Source organism: Gymnodraco acuticeps, unplaced genomic scaffold (genome assembly GCF_902827175.1).
Source record: "Gymnodraco acuticeps unplaced genomic scaffold, fGymAcu1.1, whole genome shotgun sequence".
In the NCBI taxonomy this organism is placed as follows: Eukaryota; Metazoa; Chordata; class Actinopteri; order Perciformes; family Bathydraconidae; genus Gymnodraco; species Gymnodraco acuticeps.
This window is the reverse complement of record NW_022990990.1, coordinates 550,236-574,529: the sequence shown is the minus strand read 5'-3', so window position 1 is coordinate 574,529 and position 24,294 is coordinate 550,236. Positions and strand designations below refer to the sequence as shown.

Genomic DNA, 24,294 nt, shown 5'->3' with positions numbered 1-24,294 from the left:
CAATACATGATTTTTCCAAAGCATTGACTATTTTCACCCAGGGTGCAAATAGCATCTGCCAACTGTAATTCTGTTTACCCCGTAAAACATTCTTATGAATACTTGTATGAATTGTGTCAGTGCTCGGAAATCCTGCACAATTTGTTAAGTATTATAAAAAAATATATAGGAATCATGCTTTTTGATATCAGAAATGCAAAAAACCCTATAAAAACATGAAGCTACTTAGCTAACTTATGTAAACAACAGATAGCTAGCAGCTAAAGAGCTTTACACTTGTCTCAAGTGTTGGTAATGGACAAAAGGGTTGAAATTAAATATAATATTTGACTAACATTCTTCAGGAGAACCAAAACACGACTTTTCATTTATGATAATGGTTCTTCATCGTTCTCTTTAAACATCCATTATCTTCATGTCTGCTGGATGTGTAATCAGAAAGGGGTTGACCGGGTTGACCGGGTTGACCGGGTTAACCGGGTTGACCCTGAAGGCACCATGAGCCCGGCTCCTCTCCAGCAGAGGGCGATGAGGAGAAGCAGCCGGGCCGCAGCAGCCTCCCCACCGCCGAAGAAAACTGAAATGTATCGTTGTCATGTGTCATGCACATAGACTGGTCATGCAGTCTGGCTGGTGGTCAGCTGACAAATGGGTCGCCTATGATGTTTACTTTCTTTGTTTAGTGCGTGAAACCTGCCTTTTTGAATGAATGCAGCGGCATGCTTTGCCAAAGAGAACCATGGTAGTCGTCAATTCGGTGCTCAAGCTGTTGCAGCGGCAGACCTACACCTGTCTGTCCCATCGGTATGGGCTCTACCTCTGCTTTGGGGGGATAGTCCTCATGATAGTGTCCGCCTTTCAGTTTGGAGAGGTGAGCTTCTTCTATTTTCTTAACTCCAGTCACTCACTGGCAGTCAGTTTTGTTAAGCTAACGCTATTTTCTTGACAGCGGTGTCCTGATTTGGTTGTACTTAGACAACGACGGACCAGATTCCATTCAAAAACTCTGCTGTTTAAAGTTGTGTAGCTCGTTAGAAAAACTAATTCGCTTTTTATCTTTAATTCACGGGTTTTGTGAATCTTTGAGGTGTTCATGCTACTTCGGCATGATTATAAATCACCCAATTTGTAGGCATTCAGAGGAAGTCTCACATTTCTTGAAACATTGAAACATCCTATGGTTTGCTTACTGACAGTTCACGACGTTGTATGTTAAATCATTTTTGTTAAGGATCATTTGAGAATATCACACACATATTTTAAAGAAGTTTTGATATGAGTATAGGTTCTTGCTGTAGTGTGTTATATAGTCTTCAATTGAGCTATTATTTCAATGTAAATATCAAGAAAGCCTTATAGTACATGGTGTCTACCTTCGCAGATAATGAGTCCGTCCTAAGAAAACCGGTTTTTTTTTGTGTGGTTTGGTGTGCCTTTGCTGTGTGATATTTGGGCGGAAGCAACATTAGCAACTGCTTATCCTAGGGTTTCATCCATAGACTTGATAATACATTTAAGAAAGCCTTATAGTACATGGTGTCTACCTTCGCAGATAATGAGTCCGTCCTAAGAAAACCGGTTTTTTGAGTGTGGTTTGGTGTGCCTTTGCTGTGTGATATTTGGGCGGAAGCAACATTAGCAACTGCTTATCCTAGAGGATTTTATGAATAGACTTGATAATACATATATCTAATGTATCATTTTGCGTGCCCTCCTCTCCATACAGGTGGTGGTGGAGTGGAGTCGGGACCAGTATCATGTGCTCTTCGACTCCTACAGAGACAATGTGGGTGGCAAATCGTTCCAAAGCAGGTGATTATACTAATTATTCATGCTCCTAAAGAGCGGTGCCTTGAACGCATCAAAACAAAAGAATCCATGAATTTCACAATTGTGTCATGCCTTCATTTAGAAGAATGCATAATGCAAACAGCTGGCTATAGTGCAAAGTCTTCTTTGGTGAGGAAGTCAAACTCTTAGCATATTAATAAATGTTGATGTGAAAAAGTGTGTCCCCTTCCTGCAAAATCCTTCCTACACAAGACTGTTTTTATCCTTCCCTTGAGAGAAATTTGAAAGAACAAGAGCGAGGATTAACCATGCATGAGAACATCTAGATCAGGCTCGCTGGGGAGGGGATCGGGGACAAGGCTTTGCAGTGTGAGGACTGTCTTGAGTGATATGAGTGTTTCTTTTTGCAGGCTCTGTCTGCCCATGCCTATTGATGTAGTTTACACATGGGTGAACGGTACAGATGTGGCTCTGCTGAAAGAACTGAAGACGGTCAAAGAGCAACTGGAGGAGGAACAAAGGGCACTGAGGTAAGCTGTGACTCCATTGTTTGTGCTAATGTAGCGTTGCAGTCAAGCTTGATGGTTAGTTAGAATACATGTGGGTGTAACTCATGCCTTCAATTATATTTAAACAATTTTTTTCCTGCAGAAAGTCTTGTCCTACAGCATATTGTGTAAAGAGACTCCAGTGCTTTTAGTTTAAACCTGAACACAGTCAGAATTAGCATGCAAGCTGAGCTGTAGCATTATCATTTTCACTCTGATTGGCTTGTTCAGACATTGCCCCAGAGGAAGAGAGGATCTGAGATCAAAGGTCAAAAAACTCAGAGGAGAAAGTTGCGGTTTCATTAGTCTATTAACTTTTCTTCTTCTCTCATCATGTCAAATTGTGTAGTTATTCTGTTGTATTGGTATCTACAGACCTTTGTGAATGATACAATGCTGAAAATAGCTACTTCATGTTGTGTGGGATGAAAATGATATTAAGTCTCTGTTTCCTTGCACACAGGGAACGCTTGGGGAAAAATGCCAGTGAGACAACTGAAGTGCCAAAAGAGAGGTGAGACTGAAGATAGTGTGTGTCCTAAAGTTAGAGGAGTAAAATGCTCTATCCTAGTTTGTCATATTGCATTGTAATTTTGATTTATATAGACTTAATTGTGAGTTTATTGTGTTGAAGGTAGGCTAACTTCTCTTTTATAATGCAATACATTATAACAGCACCACAAACTACATCCTCCAAAAACTTGGAAATTAACACGTAAATTATTTAACTTAAAGAAGGTAGGATTTATTCCAGGACTGTTCCTACATAATCTATGTTGATGAAATATCTGATGTTGGTTTATTCTGACTAAATCCCCAACCCAATATTTCCATAAGAAATTCATACTCATTGAATCACACAATTCCCCCCATACAAGGCGTCGGATATAAAAGGGATGGCCACCACTTTCTAAAAGGTACACAATCTATATTGTCTTGTTGTACATCTGTTTCACTTTTTTAGGTACAACTATACAGCATAATGTAATCTTCTCTTTACAACTTATGAACATTTATTATTTTAGATGTCATTTTCCATTTGCAACACGAATGACAAATGACCGTTACGGGCACAATGAAACAGCATCTTTTAGAGTTTGATATTGAAACAGGAAGTTTGTGGGTGGGCTTTTAAACCACCAGAAAGTGTAAACTGGTGGAATATCAGTTATTTGATGGAGACAAAAGAGGGCCAGCATCGTTAATAATGAGGATTTATTGTCATGCAGCATTCTTCTAACATATCTAAGTGGGAGATTCTTACTTACATTTGGCCAGGACTCAACTTTGGTAACAATATTAATCTTTAAGCAGAACCACAATGAAGACAGGGATTTCCTGTGTTTACCATCAGCGTGTTAACAAGGGGCCCTATCTCTCATCTTCTCCGTATTCTCTTTTGTCAAAATGATAACCCCAGTGAGTTAAAACCGCAGACACAAAGAGGGGCTCGATGCAACATTTCCACAAAGAAAGCAGTTTGCTGAACGTGTGAACGTGACTCATTTCACACGTATGCAGTTTGAACATTTATTGGTGCAAAACCACAGAGTCAGAGCACTGAGTAAAGATGCATGAAATAAAGTATGATGTCTTTGTGTGTTTAGTGTAAAGCCAGAATGCCTGCTGTCCCACTGCATCATAGCGCCAATGCTGGCCCTGGACCCCGCTCTGCCTGCCAACATCACTCTCAAAGAGCTGCCGTCGCTCTCTCCCTCCTTCTCCACTGCCAAAGAGCTGCTGCTGATGAACACACCCTTCAACCCGTCCACCACCGTGTCTGTGGCTGTCTTCCATTCGCAGGCCGACGGTAAAATCACACAAACAAATTCAGAAGCAAATTGTTGCGACCTGGCTCAAAAGGCCACAACAAAAGGAGACACAACATGTCAACGGGTAGGTAAAGGTGTTTATTTGCACAACACTGGTCAATTCAACACATTGGTTATACTCATCAGAGCCGGGTGCCTGCAGGAAAACAGCGCGAGAACAGACAGGAGCAGAGAGGCTTTAAAATAGCTGCAGAGCACCAGACCCAGGTGCCCTGAGTTAATGCAATCACTGCAGCCAAGACAGGACAGCCACACCCTCTCCACTGATGAACCCACAGGGGCATCACAGCCCCCCCCTTAAGACGGAGGCCCCAAAGGGATCCCCGAAACAACACCAAATATCCAGAGCCAGAGAGACTCCCTACCCCACCGGGGCACGAGAGAGAGCATCCGCCACAACGTTGTCCTTCCCCTTAATGTGCCGAATGTCCAACATGTACTGGACCTCAGCCTCCAGCACCCTACGCTTATCTGCAGGACAATGGTAAAATCGCTGCTTAATTGGAGGACTGTCCCCCACGTCGATATCATGCTCCACGAGAGTTGTGCGCGATGGCGTATCGCCGAACAGTACCACAAACTTCCCGATTAAAGCCGCCAATTCATCTCTCTGCTGCCGGTAAGTGACTCAACAAGCGATCCAATTGGCATAACGACTCCGAATTCCTCAGCCTACCAGACATAACAGGTTCATCTGGTGCCTTATCACACTCCTCAGCCAACCCTCGATCTGAAAGCACAGAATCAACCATCATTATGGGGCCCACACCCAACTTTTTAACCATGAAGCTATCCCCAACGGTATCACGAACATAGTACGGTTTCAGGAGGTTGACGTGACACAGTTGAGACAACTTCCTCCGATTTGGAGTAGCAATCAGGTAATTTTGATCTGACACTTTACTCTCAACAGTGTACGGGCCGGCAAACTTGGCTTTGAATGGTGAAACCTGCAGTGGCATCAAAGCCAACACCTGATCCCCTGGGCTGAATTCACGATACTCGGCTTTACGGTCATAGAGTCTCTTCATATTAGCCTGAGCACCAGCTAAATTTTTCCTTGCCATTTCCACCGCTACATACAGGCGATGACGAAAGCCCTGTATATAGTCCACTAAATTTTTAGGTGGCTCACCCTCAACCAAACCATCCTGGAGAACAGATAACACCCCACGCACCTTATGCCCAAAGACCAAATCATTAGGGCTGAACCCTGTACTTTCCTACTGCAACTTCTCCTGCTCCAACTTCAACTCCAACTGCAATCTCTCCTGATTAAACTGCATGGCCAAAAGCTCCTTTTGCTGTTCGAATGTCAAACCAGCTGTCTGAACCACTACTGGCCCGACCCCTGCCACACCAGACTCACTCTTCTGTAACACTCCCCGCTCAAACAAAGATGACACGATGACAGCTTTAATGTCATGTTTCCGCTTGCTCCCTACAACAGCAATTTCATAATGCTCTGCTATTTCGATCAACTGCGCCTTCTGGCAACCATCCAAGAAAGATACTGAGGGCGCATCCACAAACGCTGACAAAGAAGCCATAATATATTGCCTATACCCAATCAGAAAGCAAAGTACTCAACTGTCAACACGCCTGGGCGAAAAGACAAAACCCAACAGAGAATTCCCCCCTAACTGCCTTACCAAAATCTTCCTAATCTCACCTAGTCTTCATGTGGCTTGCGGCGGGTAATTACGCACTGGAACCCGGCGGATTTATGGAGCGACCTGCACGCAGGTAACACCAAGAAATCACGCGGATGTGCCCCCGAGACAGCTGTCCGAAAACAGCTGACACCAACCACGTCGCCACAACACTATGAAAAAAAACAAACAGACGGAACCCAAGGGGAAACGCCACTTAAGCCTAGCGGGGAAAATCTCTTTTACAAAAGCGTAACAAACGGCAATATCTTACCTTCTGATGGGCACACAAAACCTGATGCCATGTCAAACACTAAAGCATCCTGAAACCCAAAAGACATGATGTGTCCCCCAAATAGCAGCGCAGAGCCAGCACACAGCTGGACCACAACAATGAATCAGCTGCTCAATGAGCACTACACAAACTTTTTAAATAAATAACCCGTTGGACGAGCCCCCATTTGTTGCGACCTGGCTCAAAAGGCCACAACAAAAAGGAGACACAACATGTCAACGGGTAGGTAAAGGTGTTTATTTGCACAACACTGGTCAATTCAACACATTGGTTATACTCATCAGAGCCGGGTGCCTGCAGGAAAACAGCGCGAGAACAGACAGGAGCAGAGAGGCTTTAAAATAGCTGCAGAGCACCAGACCCAGGTGCCCTGAGTTAATGCAATCACTGCAATCAATGCAGCCAAGACAGGACAGCCACACCCTCTCCACTGATGAACCCACAGGGGCATCACACAAATGTTTAGAATAAGTACACCAAGCAAAATAAGGGTAAAATCTGGTAGTTAAATACTCTCCATAAATGTTTCTCCAGGGAAAACCATAAAACCACAGAGTGGCGTAATAACTGAAACGAGCAAGCGGATTATCAATGAGATATGAAAATGTATGCAAAATATGTTATTTGCAGTGTGGTTAATGGGTAACATGAGAATACTGCAGCAGTGGGGAGTGAAATCTATATTATAAGTTACAGCAGCAGCTTCAAAGATCAATAGAAGGGAACGTGTGAGCTCAAACATAAACGTCTGTAAATATTCTCATGGCTGGCCTTTTATATATAACACACAATCTGCTGCTTAGTATTGAACCCTGTTAGTAATGTTTAACCGGGTTAATTATCTAAAAGGTCTGATATTAAGAACATAACTCATAGAAAAAACTTTTTTTTTTAAATCTTAAGAGGGGCATAAGATTTCTTGTCTTATGTAAATGAAGATTTTAATATGTTCATTTCTTTTTCAGCTGATAAAGCCTACAAAGATGTATCTAAAGAAGTCCAGAAATTCTCCGTGTCCAGATGTTACCTGGTGAGTTCATCACCGTTATATTTACTGTGAAATGCATATTTAAATTGTATCAAGGCGGTAAGGTCCCCCCTTATGTCCAGAACTACCTTTATAGATAAGGGTCCTCCCTTATGTCCAGAACTACCTTTATAGATAAGGGTCCTCCCTTATGTCCAGAACTACCTTTATAGATAAGGGTCCTCCCTTATGTCCAGAACTAACTTTTATAGATAAGGGTCCTCCCTTATGTCCAGAACTACCTTTATAGATAAGGGTCCTCCCTTATGTCCAGAACTACCTTTATAGATAAGGGTCCTCCCTTATGTCCAGAACTACCTTTATAGATAAGAGTAAGATCCCGGAACTAAAGAAATAAATACAAATGTCTTTGTTGTGTGTTTTGCAGACGACAGATAAAGAGGCTCCTGGTCTGATCCGCATGCAGTCTCTGGCGTACTTGAGCGGCTTCCCAGCAACCTTTAAGGAAACGGAGCAGCTGAGAGTCAAACTGCCCTCTGTCATCACCACTAAAATCAATCAGGTAAAACACTTATTGCTTACATTTAATACTTACTAACTTGTCAGCTGATTTGATTATTATATTAACCTGATTTAGTTGGAACACCTGACACATTCAAATAACCTCGCAGCCTTCTAAATGTGGCCCATCCTTTGTATGCTCAAGCCACCTTTTATGATGATTTAATGATACATGTTGTAAAACACAGCAGAAGGGATTCTGAACACTACTTCTTTGTTTCTTAACATCACCATTGTCTATTTGGGAAAGTTGTACAATTTTCTTCTTCTAAGACATTTCTTAGATTTTTTCAAAATTAAAGATCACATTTATTGTGTTTTCCTGCGAAATTCAAGCTGAGGAAGAACATTTCAAAAATTCACTTTTGTGAGATGTCTGTTAAAATGGATATTTCAGTTTCAACAGCAGGTGGCATTGTTGCACACTTGATGGATGTACAGTACACATGCATTACTTTTATCTTTCTTTTAAGAAATATATTACTCATTTGATGCAGAGAATGTGCATTATTTGTAAAAGGCGTTTTTTAAGTTTGTGGTAAAAAACAAGTTTAACATAACTGGACTTTGCCACCAGATGTCACTCACACAGTGTCTTATCACAGAGCTGAAGGTTTTTGTGCAAGCACATAATAAGATATTCTTGTACATCTCAGCGGCAGCATAATTTAGGAAAGTGTTAAAGACAAATGTCAAGTTCTCCTTGGAGAGGAGGTTGCACTGTCATGCTAAATATGGGCTTTTTCTATTTTAAACGGTTACGTTGGGATGTGGATAAAGAGCCTCTGTTTAGCTCGGCGGCTTGTGTATCTAATACTTTTCTCTAATCAGAAGTCTGCTTTATATTTTGAGAGGGAGGAATGCCACTAACGCTCTTGGATTACTCTGAAATAATCAAAGAAAACAAAACAGTGTATGTGACCCTGTCACAGCAGCAGACAGTCAGGACGGCCGTGAGTCAACTGTTCGTCCCGTCTTCCATTAATACACTCACATGGCTGATAAGAATGAATTGACAGATTAGATAACATCTTTTGTAACTGTTTACAAAATGTAGTTTCTAAATGTAAAACAGAGAAGCTATACAACCTATTTTCACTCAGTGGACTCATGAAAAGCCCTTAAAATAAATTGCACTAATCTAAAAAAACTGAAATAATGTGTTTTTAGAGGTGAAATAATTAATTTAAAAAGTAATTTGTTCTCGCTTCTCAAATGGGAATATATTTCTATTTAAAAAAAGAATAACAGTCATCAGCAATATTTAACTAAATTATTATTAACAAAATTATCAAATTCTAAAGGGCCACAGATTATTGATATACTGCTTAATTAATTTTTTTGTAATCTTAAACGGATACAATTAAATACCATTTTAAATCAAATAAATTAACACATTGTTATTTTTTTTTTTTTTGTGTTTTTTTTTTTTAAATGGACCTAATGGCATTTAATAAAAAAATTCCAACAAGAACTTGCAGATACCTTTATCTGCAATTATTATACAATAATGCACTGTACATAATAGTACTCTAGTAATGCTGTATGATTGTCAACCATATACAGCTGTTGGTTAGAACAAAGGAGCAGCTCAGGGAGACTCACTGTGTCTTCATATGTGATGATATGTAGGTTAACAGTGTTTAACCTACATATCATCACCACACCCAGTTGTCCCTTTACTGCAGCATTTGTCTCCAGGTTTGTCGGTTGCAATGCAGCCTGGTGGGTCGTGTGATAATAGCTGGCGGCATTCAGGCTGTAACCTTAGCTGGCGGTGCGGGGGTTAACATTAGAACAACTGTTTGGAGTGACGCAGCGCCAGCCAGCACACCGAAAGGTCACAAGGACTTCACTGACCTTCTTCTGCACTCTTGGACACACCCTGTCATCTCAAACTTGTGCGGTCAGCATTGCCTGTTTGGAGTCCAGGTGTCATGTTTTATAATGGCAATAGGTTACGTGAAGGCAGTGTGGTACAGAGTAGAGACGATGCTAGTTCATGTGAAGCCAAACAAAGTCCGGGATGGAAAGTTTGTGTGTGTTTTAAGGCTGGAAGAATTCTAGGTACACTGGCCACCCCACAATACACAGTTTGGGTTTCAAAGTGTCTCCTGGTGACGCCAGGCTGACTCTCTGAAAGAGGGTTGATGTGCATGGTGTGGATGGAGAGGTTCAGCAGTGAGGGACGGCCGTTATTTATAGCCGGTGTTAGATCGAGTGCTATGGTGATGAAAGCTGCCCCACAACCCCGATCATCCGCCCGAGTGTTTGTGTACGCGCCTGCCGTGCTGATGTGTTTGCATTAGCGTGTCTTTTTATGTGTTTGCTATTGTCCACACGGGGTCTCATCTCCACCGTGAAGCAACATCCTAAGGTCTTTTTTTCCTCATACAAATGTAAAGAGTTGATGAATAGCGTCTTGAAATAAGCTGGTTTTTTTAAACGCTATATAAACATTGACTTGACTTAACATGTGAGAAAAATGGGCTAAAATGGCCAGTGTGCTATTTAGAATAATATTTTGATTAGGAGTAAAACTAAGAATTACAGACCAAGTATTAAGAATAAAATGCAAAGTTTAAAAATGTACTTTAAAAAATATTTGAAAAGGTTTTAAAATGCTAAAGTGTTCTTGAAGGTGGGCAATGCATCTTTTAAGTGTAAGGAAAACTCTATTGAAACATTTATATGCGTGCTTAAGTGCAAAAATGCAGGCTATTTACACTCTGTATAGACATTTCAAAAGCTGGAATCACTGACTTTCTATAATATTTATTTATATTCAAGGCATTGGATAATCAACTTGGAACAACCAAAGTTTACACTTCATGTCATTACATTGATAATATTTGGTACATTATGCAAAGACCTATATATATTTGCTTCAGTTCCCTCTATCTGTCACCTTTGTGATGTTGGGACTGGTCCGACTGGTCATGGCTTCTCCACCCAATACGTGATGCAGGATGATGTGCTTCAGCTCAGATGTAGCATCTCAACCCACCTGCTAAAAAGATCACTCACTACGACGTTAATTGGTTTTACCCTAAACTAATTACATTCTCAGCAGTGATCAGTTTATAATATTGCAAGAGTAAGCCTCACACAGGACATGTTAATGAACAAAAAAAGTATTCTAAACATGTTTGGGGTTATGTAAAAATGGCTCTGAGGCCGTATCTTGAGCCTTGATTTAGAAAAATTAATGTGAGAACATACCAATCACAATGTGTACAAATACAATAATTTTTCTTCCTTTTCTTTTTATTTCAGTTTCAGTTAGGTTGTACAAACATTCACACTTTTTGTCAATAGTCAAATAGTTTCCATTTTCATTTAGCTGTATCTACAGAGCCAAAATCCTTTCTTTTGATTAATTCATCAGTCTAGAAAAAAGTAAATCCACCAAAATGATTTCAGTTTTAATATTCATTCTGACCAATTTGGTAATAAAGTGTTGTGTGTATAAAAAAACAGCCTACACTTGCAGGCAGGCAGGCATGTGCCAGTGTTAGGCCAACACGCACCTCCTCTTTGCGTGCGTGTGTTAGAGCATTATCAGGACTATAAAGAGAGCTATAATAAAGATAGCAATGTGATCCGCGGCTGGCTGCTTCCCGCCAGGTTCATAAGACACAGCTAATCCTCCTCACCTAAAAACAGGAGCAGAGAAAAACAAAGGAGTCGAGTTCATGTGAGACTTTTGGATTCGGTGTTCGATGATGGAGTGAGACGGGGTGAGTCTTTTTCCTGGGAAGATTAGAGTTTAACAGGCGAGACAAATTGTTTGAAATGGGCCGTGCCGGGGGTCTCTCCCTCACATGTGTCCTTCGATGCCTCACATAACTCTCCTCAAACCATCCCCATGTGACCCCCATGGATGAGATGACATCACAGAATTTTCCAATCTCTCACCTCTTTACACACACACACACACACACACACACACACACACACACACACACACACACACACACACACACACACACACACACACACACACACACACACACACACACACACAGTTGATATTTACAACTGCACGGCTGAGAGAAATGCACTTCTCAAAAAGCATGTATACATCACTTCAGGGGACATTACATTGACTTACATGCATTTCCTGGAGACTTATCCTAACCTTAACCATAACCAACACATGCCTAACCCTAACCCTTACCCTTAACCTTACCCTTACCCTAATCCTAAACCTAACCAAGTCTTCACCCTAAAATTAATGATTCCCCTCATGGGGACCTCCAATTTGTCCCCATAAGGCAGTGGTTCTCAAAGTGTGGGGCGAGCCCCCCCTGGGGGGCGCAGAGGCATGCCAGGGGGGGCGCGAGAGACCAGGAGGAAAAATTGTTATATAAAAAAAAAAAAAAAAGATTTAAAAAAAATAATAATCATAATTTGAAAAATTATTGATTCGAAAATAATATGATACAGTACAGTACTATTACATCTGGGTCTCTGTGTTTCATTAAAGCTCGGCTCTGTGTGTGTGGAACGAGCCATTTTGTGTGCGTGAGCGAGAGAGAGAGCGCACCGGTACCGGAGATCGTTGCTGTTAGCTTCTGGTGCTAGCGAGCTACGCTAACGGATATAAGGAGTTTTTTTAACAACAAAGTGGAGGAGAGTCCTCTCCTGTCAGACTGAGAGACTCAGTGAGCTAAAGGACTCTCTCAGTGTTATCTCAGTGGGTCTCAAACGTTTTGGTCACCATTAATGTAAACAATTATTTCTGAGGCACACATTTATATGATCATTATAGTTATAAAAAAATAAGAGAATAAAAGAAAAACAGGTATGAAATACTATATGACATTAAAAAAAGAATAAAGTTTAAAAGGGGAGTGATTTGTAAAATATCCATAAAGAAAAAGTAAATCTGTTTACAGTTCTGTTTCATATGGGTGTTGAGAGATGTATCCATAGGTCTCTTCATTTTGCTCTCAAAGTGCACCAGATTAATGCTTTTAACTTCAATATTTAAAAATAAATCTTCCCGGCGGAGCTTGCCCCGGACCCCCCTATGTGAGGTCCACACACCACCTATAAAAATAGCACTTGACCCCAGCTTACACCTATATGCCGTGAGCTGATTATCGAGCCTTCATTGTAACTGTCACACTGTGTATATGCGTGGGGAATGTTGCAGTAGAAAATTCCACTGTAGCGACCAGTACATTAATGGGAAACCCTAAATGTTTGAGCACCCTCTATGAAACGTCAAGCTACCCCACAGCACCCCCAAAATAAATCTCTGGCGCCGCCACTGAGCCTGACTATGTGTGTTGGGGGGTATAGTAATGCTAACGCACACACACACACACACACACACACACACACACACACACACACACACACACACACACACACACACACACACACACACAGACGCTCGTTGTTCTGAGTGCAGCAGACGCCGCCACACAATCTTAATAGTTGCTTTGATTTGACCTCTGTAACTGCAGGGTCAAAGGTCATAGGTAATTCACTTCAGAAACAATTTTTGTTATATTCCATGGAATGCTCTTAACATCCCGATAGCAATGAATACATTGAATGCTTTGACAATAAATATATACAAATATTTCATCTGTGGAAGCCGTGGCGCTGTAAAAAGCACGACCAATCATCTGCCTCGGCCCGCGGCAGATAATTGGATGACCTACCTGCCTGTCAGCCTTCCATCTCGTGCACAAACTTATCTCGTGCCCTCGTTGGTCATGTGCGCGTTCGTGTGTGTTGGAGGAGGGGCTCTGTAAGGAAGTCTGAAGGAAGGGGCAGATTTTTTTCGGTTGTGGACTTTCAAATTCTAGCGCACTCGAGCTGGTTTCTCCATTCTTACCTACCCTACCTTTTAAATGGCGCTCCTGTGATTTAACATAGAAACCTCATCTCTAAGAACTTGGCTTTGGAATTTTTTAACCAATATCAAGGAAATCTGTTACAAAGTCAAAGTCTAGATTATTATTTTGAAGTTCTCATTTGTCAGAGGAGTGTCTTTGCTGAAACATAAGAGCGTGTTATTCTTCTGTATTGTAAACTGATAATGGGTCTAAGAATCTACGGCCATGCTAGCAGCCCTTTAACTGTACCTTGGTGCTTGAGCTAAATGCTAACATGCTCACAATGGCAATGCTTAAATGTTGATGTTTTGCTAAAGTTACTTTAGCTACATTAAAGTTGATGGGAAGGGCATTATTATAAAAGGGGTGGGAAGAAGTTTACACTTATTTAATTCCACCCCTTCTCCCAAAAACGAAATGATCACCAAAGTATGATTCCTTCTCTGGGTACCATAAGTGTTAGTAAAAATGTCCAGTACCGGTATTCAATCTAATATCAAACACTGGAGTACTTTATCAAGCTTTTAACACCTTACTGTTTTTGTTTATTTGTCCATTAGTTCGAGTTGTACTCTGAGGCCAGCATCGCCCTGCTCCACCTGAAAACCCCACAGGATTTCACTGATCTGACCCAGCAGGCTAAAAAGAACCTGACCCTGGATGGTAAAGAGTTAACCATCAGCCCTGGCTACCTGTTCTGGGACCTCACTGCCATCTCACAGGTACGACTGCTTCTCTCTAACACCCTGATAACTGTTCATCATGAGCAGCATTGTCCCCTGAGATACAGGCAAAGGATTCATTGTTTTTTCTCCTCAGTCCAAACAGGATGAAGATGTTTCTGCCAGCCGGTTTGAGGACAACGAGGAGCTCCGCTATTCACTGCGCTCTGTGGAGAAACACGCCCCCTGGGTGCGACACATCTTCATCGTCACTAACGGGCAGATTCCCTCCTGGCTCAACCTGGATAGCCCCAGAGTTACAGTTGTCACACATCAGGTACAATTTAAGCCCCAGATTCTCCCACCCTGACCCATAAACAGGAACGGGTGGTCAGCTTAACCCTTTGTAACGTATTAAAAACCAAATAGAAGTCTACCAAAACAATTACACATATGTCATTTTGAAAAATAACTAACTAAAATATAAATATTTTATTCTTTGACATCCAGGACATCTTCCAGAACCACAGCCACCTTCCCACTTTCAGCTCTCCTGCCATAGAGACACACATCCACCGCATCCCAGGGCTCTCCCAGAAGTTCATTTACCTTAATGATGATGTGATGTTTGGCAAAGACGTTTGGCCGGACGACTTCTACAGCCACTCGAAAGGACAAAAGGTATGAATTTAACAAAACAAAGGGCTCGTCTGTTCATTTAGAGATATATGTTCGTATTTTTTTGTGCAAGTCATGTTGCTTTTCTCTGAACTGGCCTCTAATCATTTCTTTCCTCCCCTCCCTGCAGGTGTATCTCACTTGGCCTGTCCCCAACTGTGCTGAGGGCTGCCCAGGATCTTGGATCAAAGATGGCTACTGCGACAAAGCCTGCAACAACTCTGCCTGTGACTGGGATGGAGGAGACTGCCTCGGTGAAGACATCAACTCTCACTGTTTTAATAAGCTTACCTCTTTTATTCATGTCTAATATGTTGTGCCTTTTTATCTGACAGGTGCAGCAGGGAGCAGTCGGTTTGCGGCCGGGATCGGTGGGGGGGCGGGTGGAGCTGGTGGACAGGTGTGGCAGTTTGCAGGAGGTCTCGGAGGTCTTGGGGGGACGTCATACTGCAATCAAGGCTGTGCCAACTCCTGGCTCGCAGACAAGTTCTGTGACCAGGCCTGCAACGTTCTCTCCTGTGGGTTCGATGTGGGGGACTGTGGCCAAGGTGAGTTTACACGGGGCATTTATACAGTGCTTTTCTAGTGTTTTGATCCCTCAAAGTGCCTTCATAATCCAACATATGTTTATATCTTCCAGCCATAGTTTATTTACAACAATAACTTAATGTGTCTGGTGATATTCTAAATGTTCTTGTTGTTGACAAATCCCTCCAACAAGTGTTGGATGCTAATCCAAAGCCTACTAAAGCTAATTCCTATGTGCTTTAGACCTACTGTGTTGTCCATAAATACATTAAAAACACATTCATTAGAAACAAAGTTAAAGTGGGAGACATTTTCCTTAATGACAATGAACATGGACATTCAAAGTCAACTGTAGTTACAATAAGAATTATAACTACAAAACTAATAACAGTAACTCCTTTGAAAATATGAATGTCTTCAGTGGAAACAATGGGCTTTGGGCTGAGTGTATATATGCCGTTAATAACTGTGCAATATATACCTGGCTGCTAAATCCTCAGAACTGTTACAGGATGTGTATTTTGTAAATTGTGTAACTTTTTTTAATTATAATTTTGTTATCTTTAATACTTTTTTATGCATGCTTCTTAGGTAACATTAAGCTTTGTTTGGCTCTTTTCTGCTTTAACAATGTAAATGTCCCCTCTGTGGGACTAATAAAGGTATTCTGATTCAGGCTATTTTTGGTTTCGTCTTGCCTTGAGATTTGTGGCCTATTACAAAAATCTAGCCTTTAACATGTATTCATTTCTGATGTAGAGCACTTTGTCGAGCTGCGTCATGTGACTCTGCTGAGGAATCAGAGCTTGTACACCCTCCCTGTTGGTGAGACCAGGCCGTACTTCAGCTTCGACCGACTGGCCCGCAGAGTCTCCGAGGCCCACGTCAGCGACAACCCGGCGCTTCGCCACACCTCCGTCGCCAACAAGTGGAAGACCATTCACCTGCTGCTCTACCCGGGTCACAACGCCACCCAGATCCAGTACAATCTCACTCTCCAGAAGGACGATGACACAGAGTTCGTAATGAGCTTCAGTGTAGCCGTGGACACCCGCGAGGCGCCTCAGGTCAACGTGTCCACGGCTGTGAGCAAAGATGCCGACAAAGAGCCGAAGCCGACCCCAACACCGGAGCCTCCCGTCCCGTTCTTAGATATTCCCGAGGACAAACGGGGTCCTAAGATCCTGAAAAGGCAGCCTGGTGAACTTCAGGCTGCAATACAAGTGCCTTCACTGAATGAGTCACTTCTACCTGCAGATATACAGAGTGAGCTGCAGAAGCTGGACGAGAAGCTCCTGATCGGGGACATGACTATGAAGGGTTATAACTTTACGAAGGCTGAACTTCTAAAATCCTACATGACTGAAAAGAAGCAAGTCATTGATTCACAACCCCATAATGAGGGAGCAGCCAAGCTCCAGGGAAAGCCTTATAAAGACTTAGAGGGAGAGTATTTAGAAGGAAAACCACCCGTGGAAGATAAAGCAGGAAATATCATGCAGGAAAATCCAACCCCAAACGAAGAAATGATAAGGAAAGATGTGGCTGTGCCGGTAAAACCTGTCACTCCTCTAATCAGAGTCGATATTGATGATAAGCAGGAGAAAGACTTTGAAAATCCCAAACATTACAATCTGAATGCTGCGATCGAGAGGCCCAAGACTTCCAAACTGCTGAGCAGAATTTCCAAACCCAAGAGCACGGAGAGTCAGGGAGAGCCTGGGGATGCTGCAGGTGGAGCTCCAGTGGGGAGGAGACTCCAGCACTACATCCACGCAGACAGAGGCTTCCTGCCCTGGGAGAGGAGGAAGTACTTCCAGAAACTGCTGGAGGTAAACATGGCCGACAACTTCCACTTTTCTAATTAAGCATTTTATATTTCTTCAAACATTAATCTCTCTGTTTTGACTCCACAGGAAGAGGAGCGTCTGCAGAGAGAATTGTCGTATGAGGCCGACGGAGGTGCCGCTGGCCGCCGGCTGCAGGACACTTTTGCCAACTCGCTGCGCTACGTCAACAAGCTGCTCAACGGCCAGTTCGGATTCACCTCCCGCAAAGTCCCCGCCCACATGCCTCACATGATCGACCGTCTCATCATGCAGGAGCTGCAGGACACGTGAGTGTGACGGACCTTTGTTTTTAAAGGTCACCTATTATGCAAAATCCTCTTTTTCATGTCTTTTATAAATAAACACTAACCCTATGTGTAAAGAGATTCTGAAAGTTTCAGGAAAAAAGATTCTCTCTCTTTTTGTCCTGATCCATTTATATAAAAACCTGTCTGAAAATGAGCTGATCAGATTTTGGCCACTTTATGATGTCATAACGATTTTTTTGGCTTGTGTAACCATTAGCCAATCACCAACCAAGGTAACCCCCGCCCACCTTATCACCTGAATCTCCTCCTAGAGCACCTTTGTGTTCTTTGTAACCAAATCTCTCTCAGAGGGGCGTGGGGAGGGGCTCCTTATTTTCATCTAAAGTAACAGACAGAGAATCAGCACTTTGGAAACAGGGCTGAAACAGAGGCGATTATGGGATGCTGCAATGATCTGTTTGGTGTTTCGAGCCAAGCACTTCAGAGACATGTTTTGAATCTGAGACCTAGTGTATAATATATTGATGAAAAACAGTATAATAGGGGACCTTTAAGTATTCCTTAAGCGAGTTTTCAATTTGTTATTATATTTAGTTTAGTTTTTAACTCTCATTTCATTATTGTTTAGTTTCAGTGTTTGCTAGTATTTGATTGGTTTCAGTTTTTCCAGAGAGGTTTAGTTTTAGTATTGTTTCATTAGGGCTAGGTGTAATATCTAAAATATATTCAGCTACATATCCATACAAATAAACTGTAATTATTTATGTTTGTTTATTTATTTTTAATGAGGCAATATTGTTTCAGTTAGTTATTCTACATTTTTACCAGAATATTTAACATTGACTTTTTTTGTTTTAGTCTCAGTTGGATGATAACCCTGTCTGAAAAGGTAACATACCTTTTTCTTCAGATTCCCGGAGGAGTTTGCCAAGACCTCAGGCCATAGCGTACGTCACTCAGAGGACATGCAGTTCGCTTTTTCATACTTCTACTTCCTGATGAGTGCTCAGCAGCAGCTCAACGTGTCTGATGTGTTTGACGAGATCGACACCGACCACTCGGGCGTGCTGTCCGACCGAGAGATTCGAACTCTGGCCACGAGGATCCACGAGCTGCCCCTCAGCCTGCAGGTCCGTCCTGCCTTTGACTTCTCTTCTCTCTTTCACATAAAGCTCTGAGACTAAACCGTTTGCAGGAATTCTTGTATTTTTGAAGTGTGTAATGTTTCCTTGTTGTATTTAGGACCTGACAGGCCTGGAGCAGATGCTGATAAACTGCTCTAAGACTCTCCCCACTAACCTGACCCAGCTCCACCTGGTGAACCCCACTCAGGAGGCCTACTATGATCCCAGCATGGTGAGCCACTACGGAAGGCAACTGCTTGGAAAAAACAGTTTTATAGCATGTTTCCTAACACTTAAATCCATTAAGTGTGCACTTCTTGTAGCGTTACACGATATACGGAAAATATGTGCTATGTTATAATGTTGATAGATACAAATATATAACATTTTACTTTGTTGTCTGACTGATGGTCTTTTTTTAATCCCCAGCCTTCCGTCACCAAAGGCCTCGTCCTGCACTGCAAGCCCATCACAGAACGTATCCACAAAGCCTTCAGAGACCAAAATAAGTACAGGTGTCATCTTTAAGCACCTTTTTTTCACAATGAATACAATTCAGATATTCTCCTTGCTTAGCCTCACTCCTGCTGCTGCTAACGTGTTCTGTGTCGACAGGTTTGAGATCATGGGGGAGGAGGAGATCGCTTTCAAGATGGTGCGGACTAATGTGTCCCATGTTGTCGGCCAGTTAGATGACATTAGGAAGAATCCAAGGTGGGAAACACTCTAGATTATTTTTCCTTAAAAGTAGTACAAAAGATAAATACATTAATTCATTTTTCTCTCTGTTAAGCAACCACAATTCACCTTTCGGTTGGCCGATGAGCTGTTTTAACAGTATTTTCATTCATCCCAAACAGGAAGTTCATCTGTCTGAACGATAACATCGACCACAGCCATAAGGACGCTTCCACGGTGAAAGCTGTGCTGAGAGACTTCTATGAGTCCATGTTCCCACTGCCGTCCCAGTTTGAACTGCCCAGAGAGTACCGCAACAGATTCCTGCATATGGACGAGCTCCAGGACTGGTAGGAGATAAAGTTTAGAGAAAATATTGATCAATTGTACATCTATGGAATGTGTGGTTTAGAGGGGAAAGCCTTTGCAAATATTAGATGAATAACTATGTCATGTTTACCACACCATGGATTTTCTTTTAATTTAACATCATCCGGTTCAAATTGAAATGTGTCTTCTACTTGGCTTTTTTGACGAATCAATTAATAGTCCATAACCTTGCATAAAAAACATCAAATTACGATAACCGACAATTATAAAGTATATAACTAAATGTGGCTTTTGTTTGACAGGTCCATCTCAATAAATTAGAATATCGTGGAAAAGTAAATTAATTTCAGTAATTCAATTTAAAATGAAACTCGTATAATATATACATTTATTACACACAAAGTGCATTATTTGTTTTAATCTTGATGATTACGGCTCACAGCTAATGAAAACCCAACATTCAGTATCTAAGAAAATTAGAATATTACATAAAAAGGTTTTCTAATACAGAAATGTAATTAAAATAAAATAATAGACGACTACAAACAACATAATACTGGTTGAGAAGGAAAAGGTTATTTGTTTTTACATTACATTTGATCTAGTTGTTGTTCTATTCAAACAAAAACATTTCAATGCTATCTTCAATATTATTGTTATTGTCCTATTTTAGTTCATAGGTGCAAGGCAAGGCAAGTTTATTTATATAGCACTTTTCAACACAAGGCAATTCAAAGTGTACATGAGTAGAGGTTCATTTTACTGTACAGTATTACTATAAGACGATACACACAGTCTGTAATTTATCAAGCTCTTTTTTCCCGAACAGCCTCAGTTAAGAATTTGGTGCTGTCACCAGGTTGGAGCGGGGGGAGGGGGAGAATCCTTCAGAGGGGTTTTCGTCAGGGACCCTGCTCCTGTACTTAGGGGGCTTCAGCTGCAGAATGCCAGTCTCACATTGAAGCTTTAAAATTAGACCGGGCCGCCTCAGATCAGCCGCTAGCTGTAAGATACTTGCAAGATCATCACACAGCTGACTCCCCTTCTCTCTTTGAGTTAGTAAAGTAACTGGCAGATGGTGTTGGGTGATGTCACCTTGTCACCCTATTGCCCTGCTGCCCCCTGCATACTTCAAGAGTCCTTCTTGTTGTATCACAGCACAGCTAGCCCTTAATCTAGGCAACAGACATTTTATTTCAGCATCTGTACCAGCAGCTAACCAAAACTAACTGAATTGTGTTTTTTGCCAGGCGAGTGTATCGAGACAAGCTGAAGTTCTGGACTCACTGTGTCCTCGTGACGCTCGTCGTCTTCACCATTATGTCCTTCTTTGCCGAACAGGTCCGTGTCCCCACCTCGTACCACACACAGTTTGTATACACATTCTGATATGCAGACATTCGCTCACACCGATCCCTTTCCATGATTCACGCTTGAGCTATGATTCAGACCTTCACTACCGAAGTTCCACTCGGAGAAGCATCCGTCTCATGTGTCGTGTTAGTATGAGTGGCTGAGCCAGGGCCTGACTTTACAGAAAGGAAAGACGGCAAGCAGTCTGTGTTGACTTGGATCAGACAGTATTGTATTTACTTTAACCTTTGTTGCCAGATAAGCTGGAAGAACATTCAAAGGACGTTATAGCAATGAATTTATAACCTGGAAATGTGTAGCTAATACTATTCCACCCAGGTTGGACATAGCGTTGTTCTGAGGCGCTTCCCTTAATCCAAAGGTTTCCAGTTTCTCCTCAGCGAACATAAAGAAAGGTTATTAAGTGCAGTGACCTTTGGAGAATATTCCCTACAGCAACCCATGGGACCTGTGTTCTCAGATAGGAGAACACACACACACACACACACACACACACACACACACACACACACACACACACACACACACACACAAAACCAGATAGGCCTGGCTGTCCTTCTGTCAGTTAAGGTATTAAAGTACAGTTTATGTTAAAGTGATTAAGAGTGTCTTTCCTCCAGAGGGGGGTGATTCTACTCTGCTGATTGTATTACCTTAAATTACAGAGCCAGGCAATCTGGCTTTCTTAAAGTATGATATTTATTGTTTCCATAATAGAAGAGGGCAATCATTTACACATGGACACACACACACACACACACACACACACACACACACACACACACACACACACACACACACACACACACACACAAACAAACATAAATACATAGCAGGTACAAATATAATACACATTTTAAAGCTACATTAAAGGTGGGGTAGGTAATTCACTTCAGAAACCCTTTTTGTTATATTCCATGGAATGCTCTTAACATCCCGATAGCAATGAATACATTAAATGCTTTGACAATAAATACATTAAAAAAAATGTCATCTGTGGAAGCCGTAGTACTGTAAAAAGCACGACCAATCATTTTAGCCGGCCCGGCTAAAATAACTGGATGGCCTACCTGCCTACCTGTCAGCCTTCCGAGATGGAAGGCTGACAGGCAGGTAGGCCATCCAGTGCACAAACTTATCTCGTGCCCGCATTGGTCATGTGTGTGTTGGAGGAGGGGCTCTGTAAGGAAGTGGCAGATTTTTTTCGACTGCGTAGTTTCAAATTCTAGCGCACTCGAGCTGCTTTCTACATTCTTACCTACCCTACCTTTTAAGTAGAAAATAATAATACACCAAAATGAACAAAAATAATAATGATTTACATAGATCTAACATAGAAGTATCATATATTTATACATGCAAAAATATACGGAATATACACATATGCAGTAAACATATATACATAAATACGCGCTGCTAGCTCTACAGTTGCTCCATATTTAATGAACGTATATGAGTGGTATCCATCTTCTCGTTCAACTCCCTGCCAGTCATCCTCTTGCTAACAGACAGTTTTTATGTCTCCCTAGTTGCATGTTGTTTCTCATTATGTAATTTCCTCCTCTCCCCTCTCCCTGCAGCTGATTCTTCTAAAGCGGAAGCTGTTCCCGAGACGCAGAGTGAACAAGGACAGCAACCCTGAGCGGGTGTGAGAGCGAGGAAGACTTCCCTCTCCTCTTCTTTCTGCACTTCAACCACTTCCACCCTTTCTCTCCTGCTCAGTGGAGAGGATTCGGACCGGGTGGAAACAGGAGTCTGAAGTCCCGCCTGCTTGTGTTGCATCAGCACGGACAGAGGATAGAGACTCGTGTGAGATTGTGATGAAACATTTTTTCATAAGATAATGGATGGGACTGTCCGGTGAAAGGAGTCACAGCCAGAAAGAAGAAGCGTACAATTCTTCTTTTCCTCCACTGGGGGGCATTTGAGACTTTTGTAAAACACAAACAAACACTCCCTCCACACTGCATGTCCTGCCCTCACCACCCTGTGAGTCCTGCCCTCACCACCCTGTGATTGATGTGCTGTTAAAGTGTGAAGCATTTGACAGCAGCTGGTCAGGGCTCTGTGTGTGTGTGTGTGTGTGCAGGTGTGTATGCGTATGCGTATGCAGGTGTGTATGCAGCAAGCGCGTTCTACCACAATATCCACAAACTTCTGTGTTTCAAAATCACTGATTAATGTCACTATTTTCCTAATTGATTGCTCATTTGAGTCACTTTTTCAAGGCAATATGCCAAACATGTTCTTCTTAAATGTGAGTTTTTATCATCGAATGTTTCTTTATAATCAGGTTTTGCATCATTGTTATAACAAAAATAGATATCTGAAGTCATCTTGGCTGCCGAGAAATCATGAGGGGCATTTTTCACTTCTTTTTTTTAAAAGACAAAACAATAAATAGATTAAAGATATTGTCGGCTGATGAAAAGCTTGGTACTTGCAGCTCTGGATGTGTTTGGCTTTTAGCGCAATGGCTTCATTAAAAAAAATGAAGGAAAAGGTATATATAAGGGGAATAAAATAATTGTGTTGGTAAAAAATATGAAAACTTGAAGTGCCTTTGTTCATTCCTGCTCGTTGAACGTTTTTGTTTCTTTCCTGTTGTTTTTTTAAATGTTTCACACCCTATTCTAAGGATTTATAATGAGAATGAATGGGATATATGGTTTAAAATGTGGTACAAATGTAAATGATTGTTGGAGCAACATGTTAGTGATGCTACAGCGTTCATAGCCACCTGTGTGTGTGTCTCTGTGGGACTCAACAGGCTCGCTACTGTCTGAAATTCAGACCCCTCGGCATGTTGTGTAACTTATTTTGATTGTATTATTGTGACAGTGAGCCGGTGACTGATGCATCTGATGCTAAATAAAGCTGAATGTAAACATAGCCTCAGACAATGCTCGTGCCGTAACTGTCACGTGTTTGATCTCTGATGTCAGCAGCAGTGAACTACATATCTGGAAAATAGGATTCCTTCAGATTGCATCAGTTCAGGGACTCATCTGACGGAAATAAAACGTGTCACCAGTCATCCTGGTGTTTTTGTCATTTGTTCAAGTGCACTTTGAGGTACTTGATTTTTTATATTTTGTGCTACATTATGTCTTACGTTTGTTTTGATATTGTAATGTGAACACCACATGGCAACAACCATAATGTATATTAATTCCTTTGTTCTGAAACCATGTAATTAGATTAAAAAGCTTATCTTGATGGTATTATATCTTTGAAGTGTACTTATTGGCTTAGATACTTAAAAAAATTGTATTTGATACTCAAACAGGTAAAAATATC

General features: G+C 41.6%; 1 protein-coding gene across 2 annotated transcripts; it reads left to right on the top strand.

Annotated features, from left to right (window-relative positions):
- Positions 1-561: 561 nt before the first annotated feature.
- Positions 562-24,218, top strand: gnptab (N-acetylglucosamine-1-phosphate transferase subunits alpha and beta). 2 transcript variants are annotated; one of them, XM_034235786.1, is made up of 21 exons: positions 562-871; positions 1,727-1,812; positions 2,202-2,321; positions 2,803-2,853; positions 3,947-4,149; positions 7,084-7,148; positions 7,534-7,668; positions 14,083-14,244; positions 14,342-14,521; positions 14,695-14,865; positions 14,993-15,116; positions 15,198-15,410; positions 16,150-17,222; positions 17,307-17,506; positions 18,399-18,618; positions 18,731-18,844; positions 19,042-19,121; positions 19,228-19,326; positions 19,473-19,640; positions 20,871-20,961; positions 22,575-24,218. In XM_034235786.1, exons 1-21 carry the CDS (start codon positions 710-712, stop codon positions 22,644-22,646), a joined length of 3,789 nt encoding a protein of 1,262 aa, XP_034091677.1. In that variant the 5' UTR covers positions 562-709; the 3' UTR covers positions 22,647-24,218. The 2 variants fall into 2 exon arrangements, with proteins under 2 accessions (XP_034091677.1, XP_034091675.1); XM_034235784.1 differs by having other exon boundaries at positions 563-871; positions 19,042-19,127.
- Positions 24,219-24,294: the final 76 nt, after the last annotated feature.

Bases quoted from the DNA above. Each gene is read 5' to 3' on its own strand.
- gnptab (XM_034235784.1), top strand. From the start codon at position 710: ATGCAGCGGCATGCTTTGCCAAAGAGAACCATGGTAGTCGTCAATTCG. The intron at 1,813-2,201 runs GTGATTATACTA...TTCTTTTTGCAG, and splicing joins GGCAAATCGTTCCAAAGCAG to GCTCTGTCTGCCCATGCCTA. The intron at 19,128-19,227 runs GTGTCATCTTTA...CTGTGTCGACAG, and splicing joins AGAGACCAAAATAAGTACAG to GTTTGAGATCATGGGGGAGG.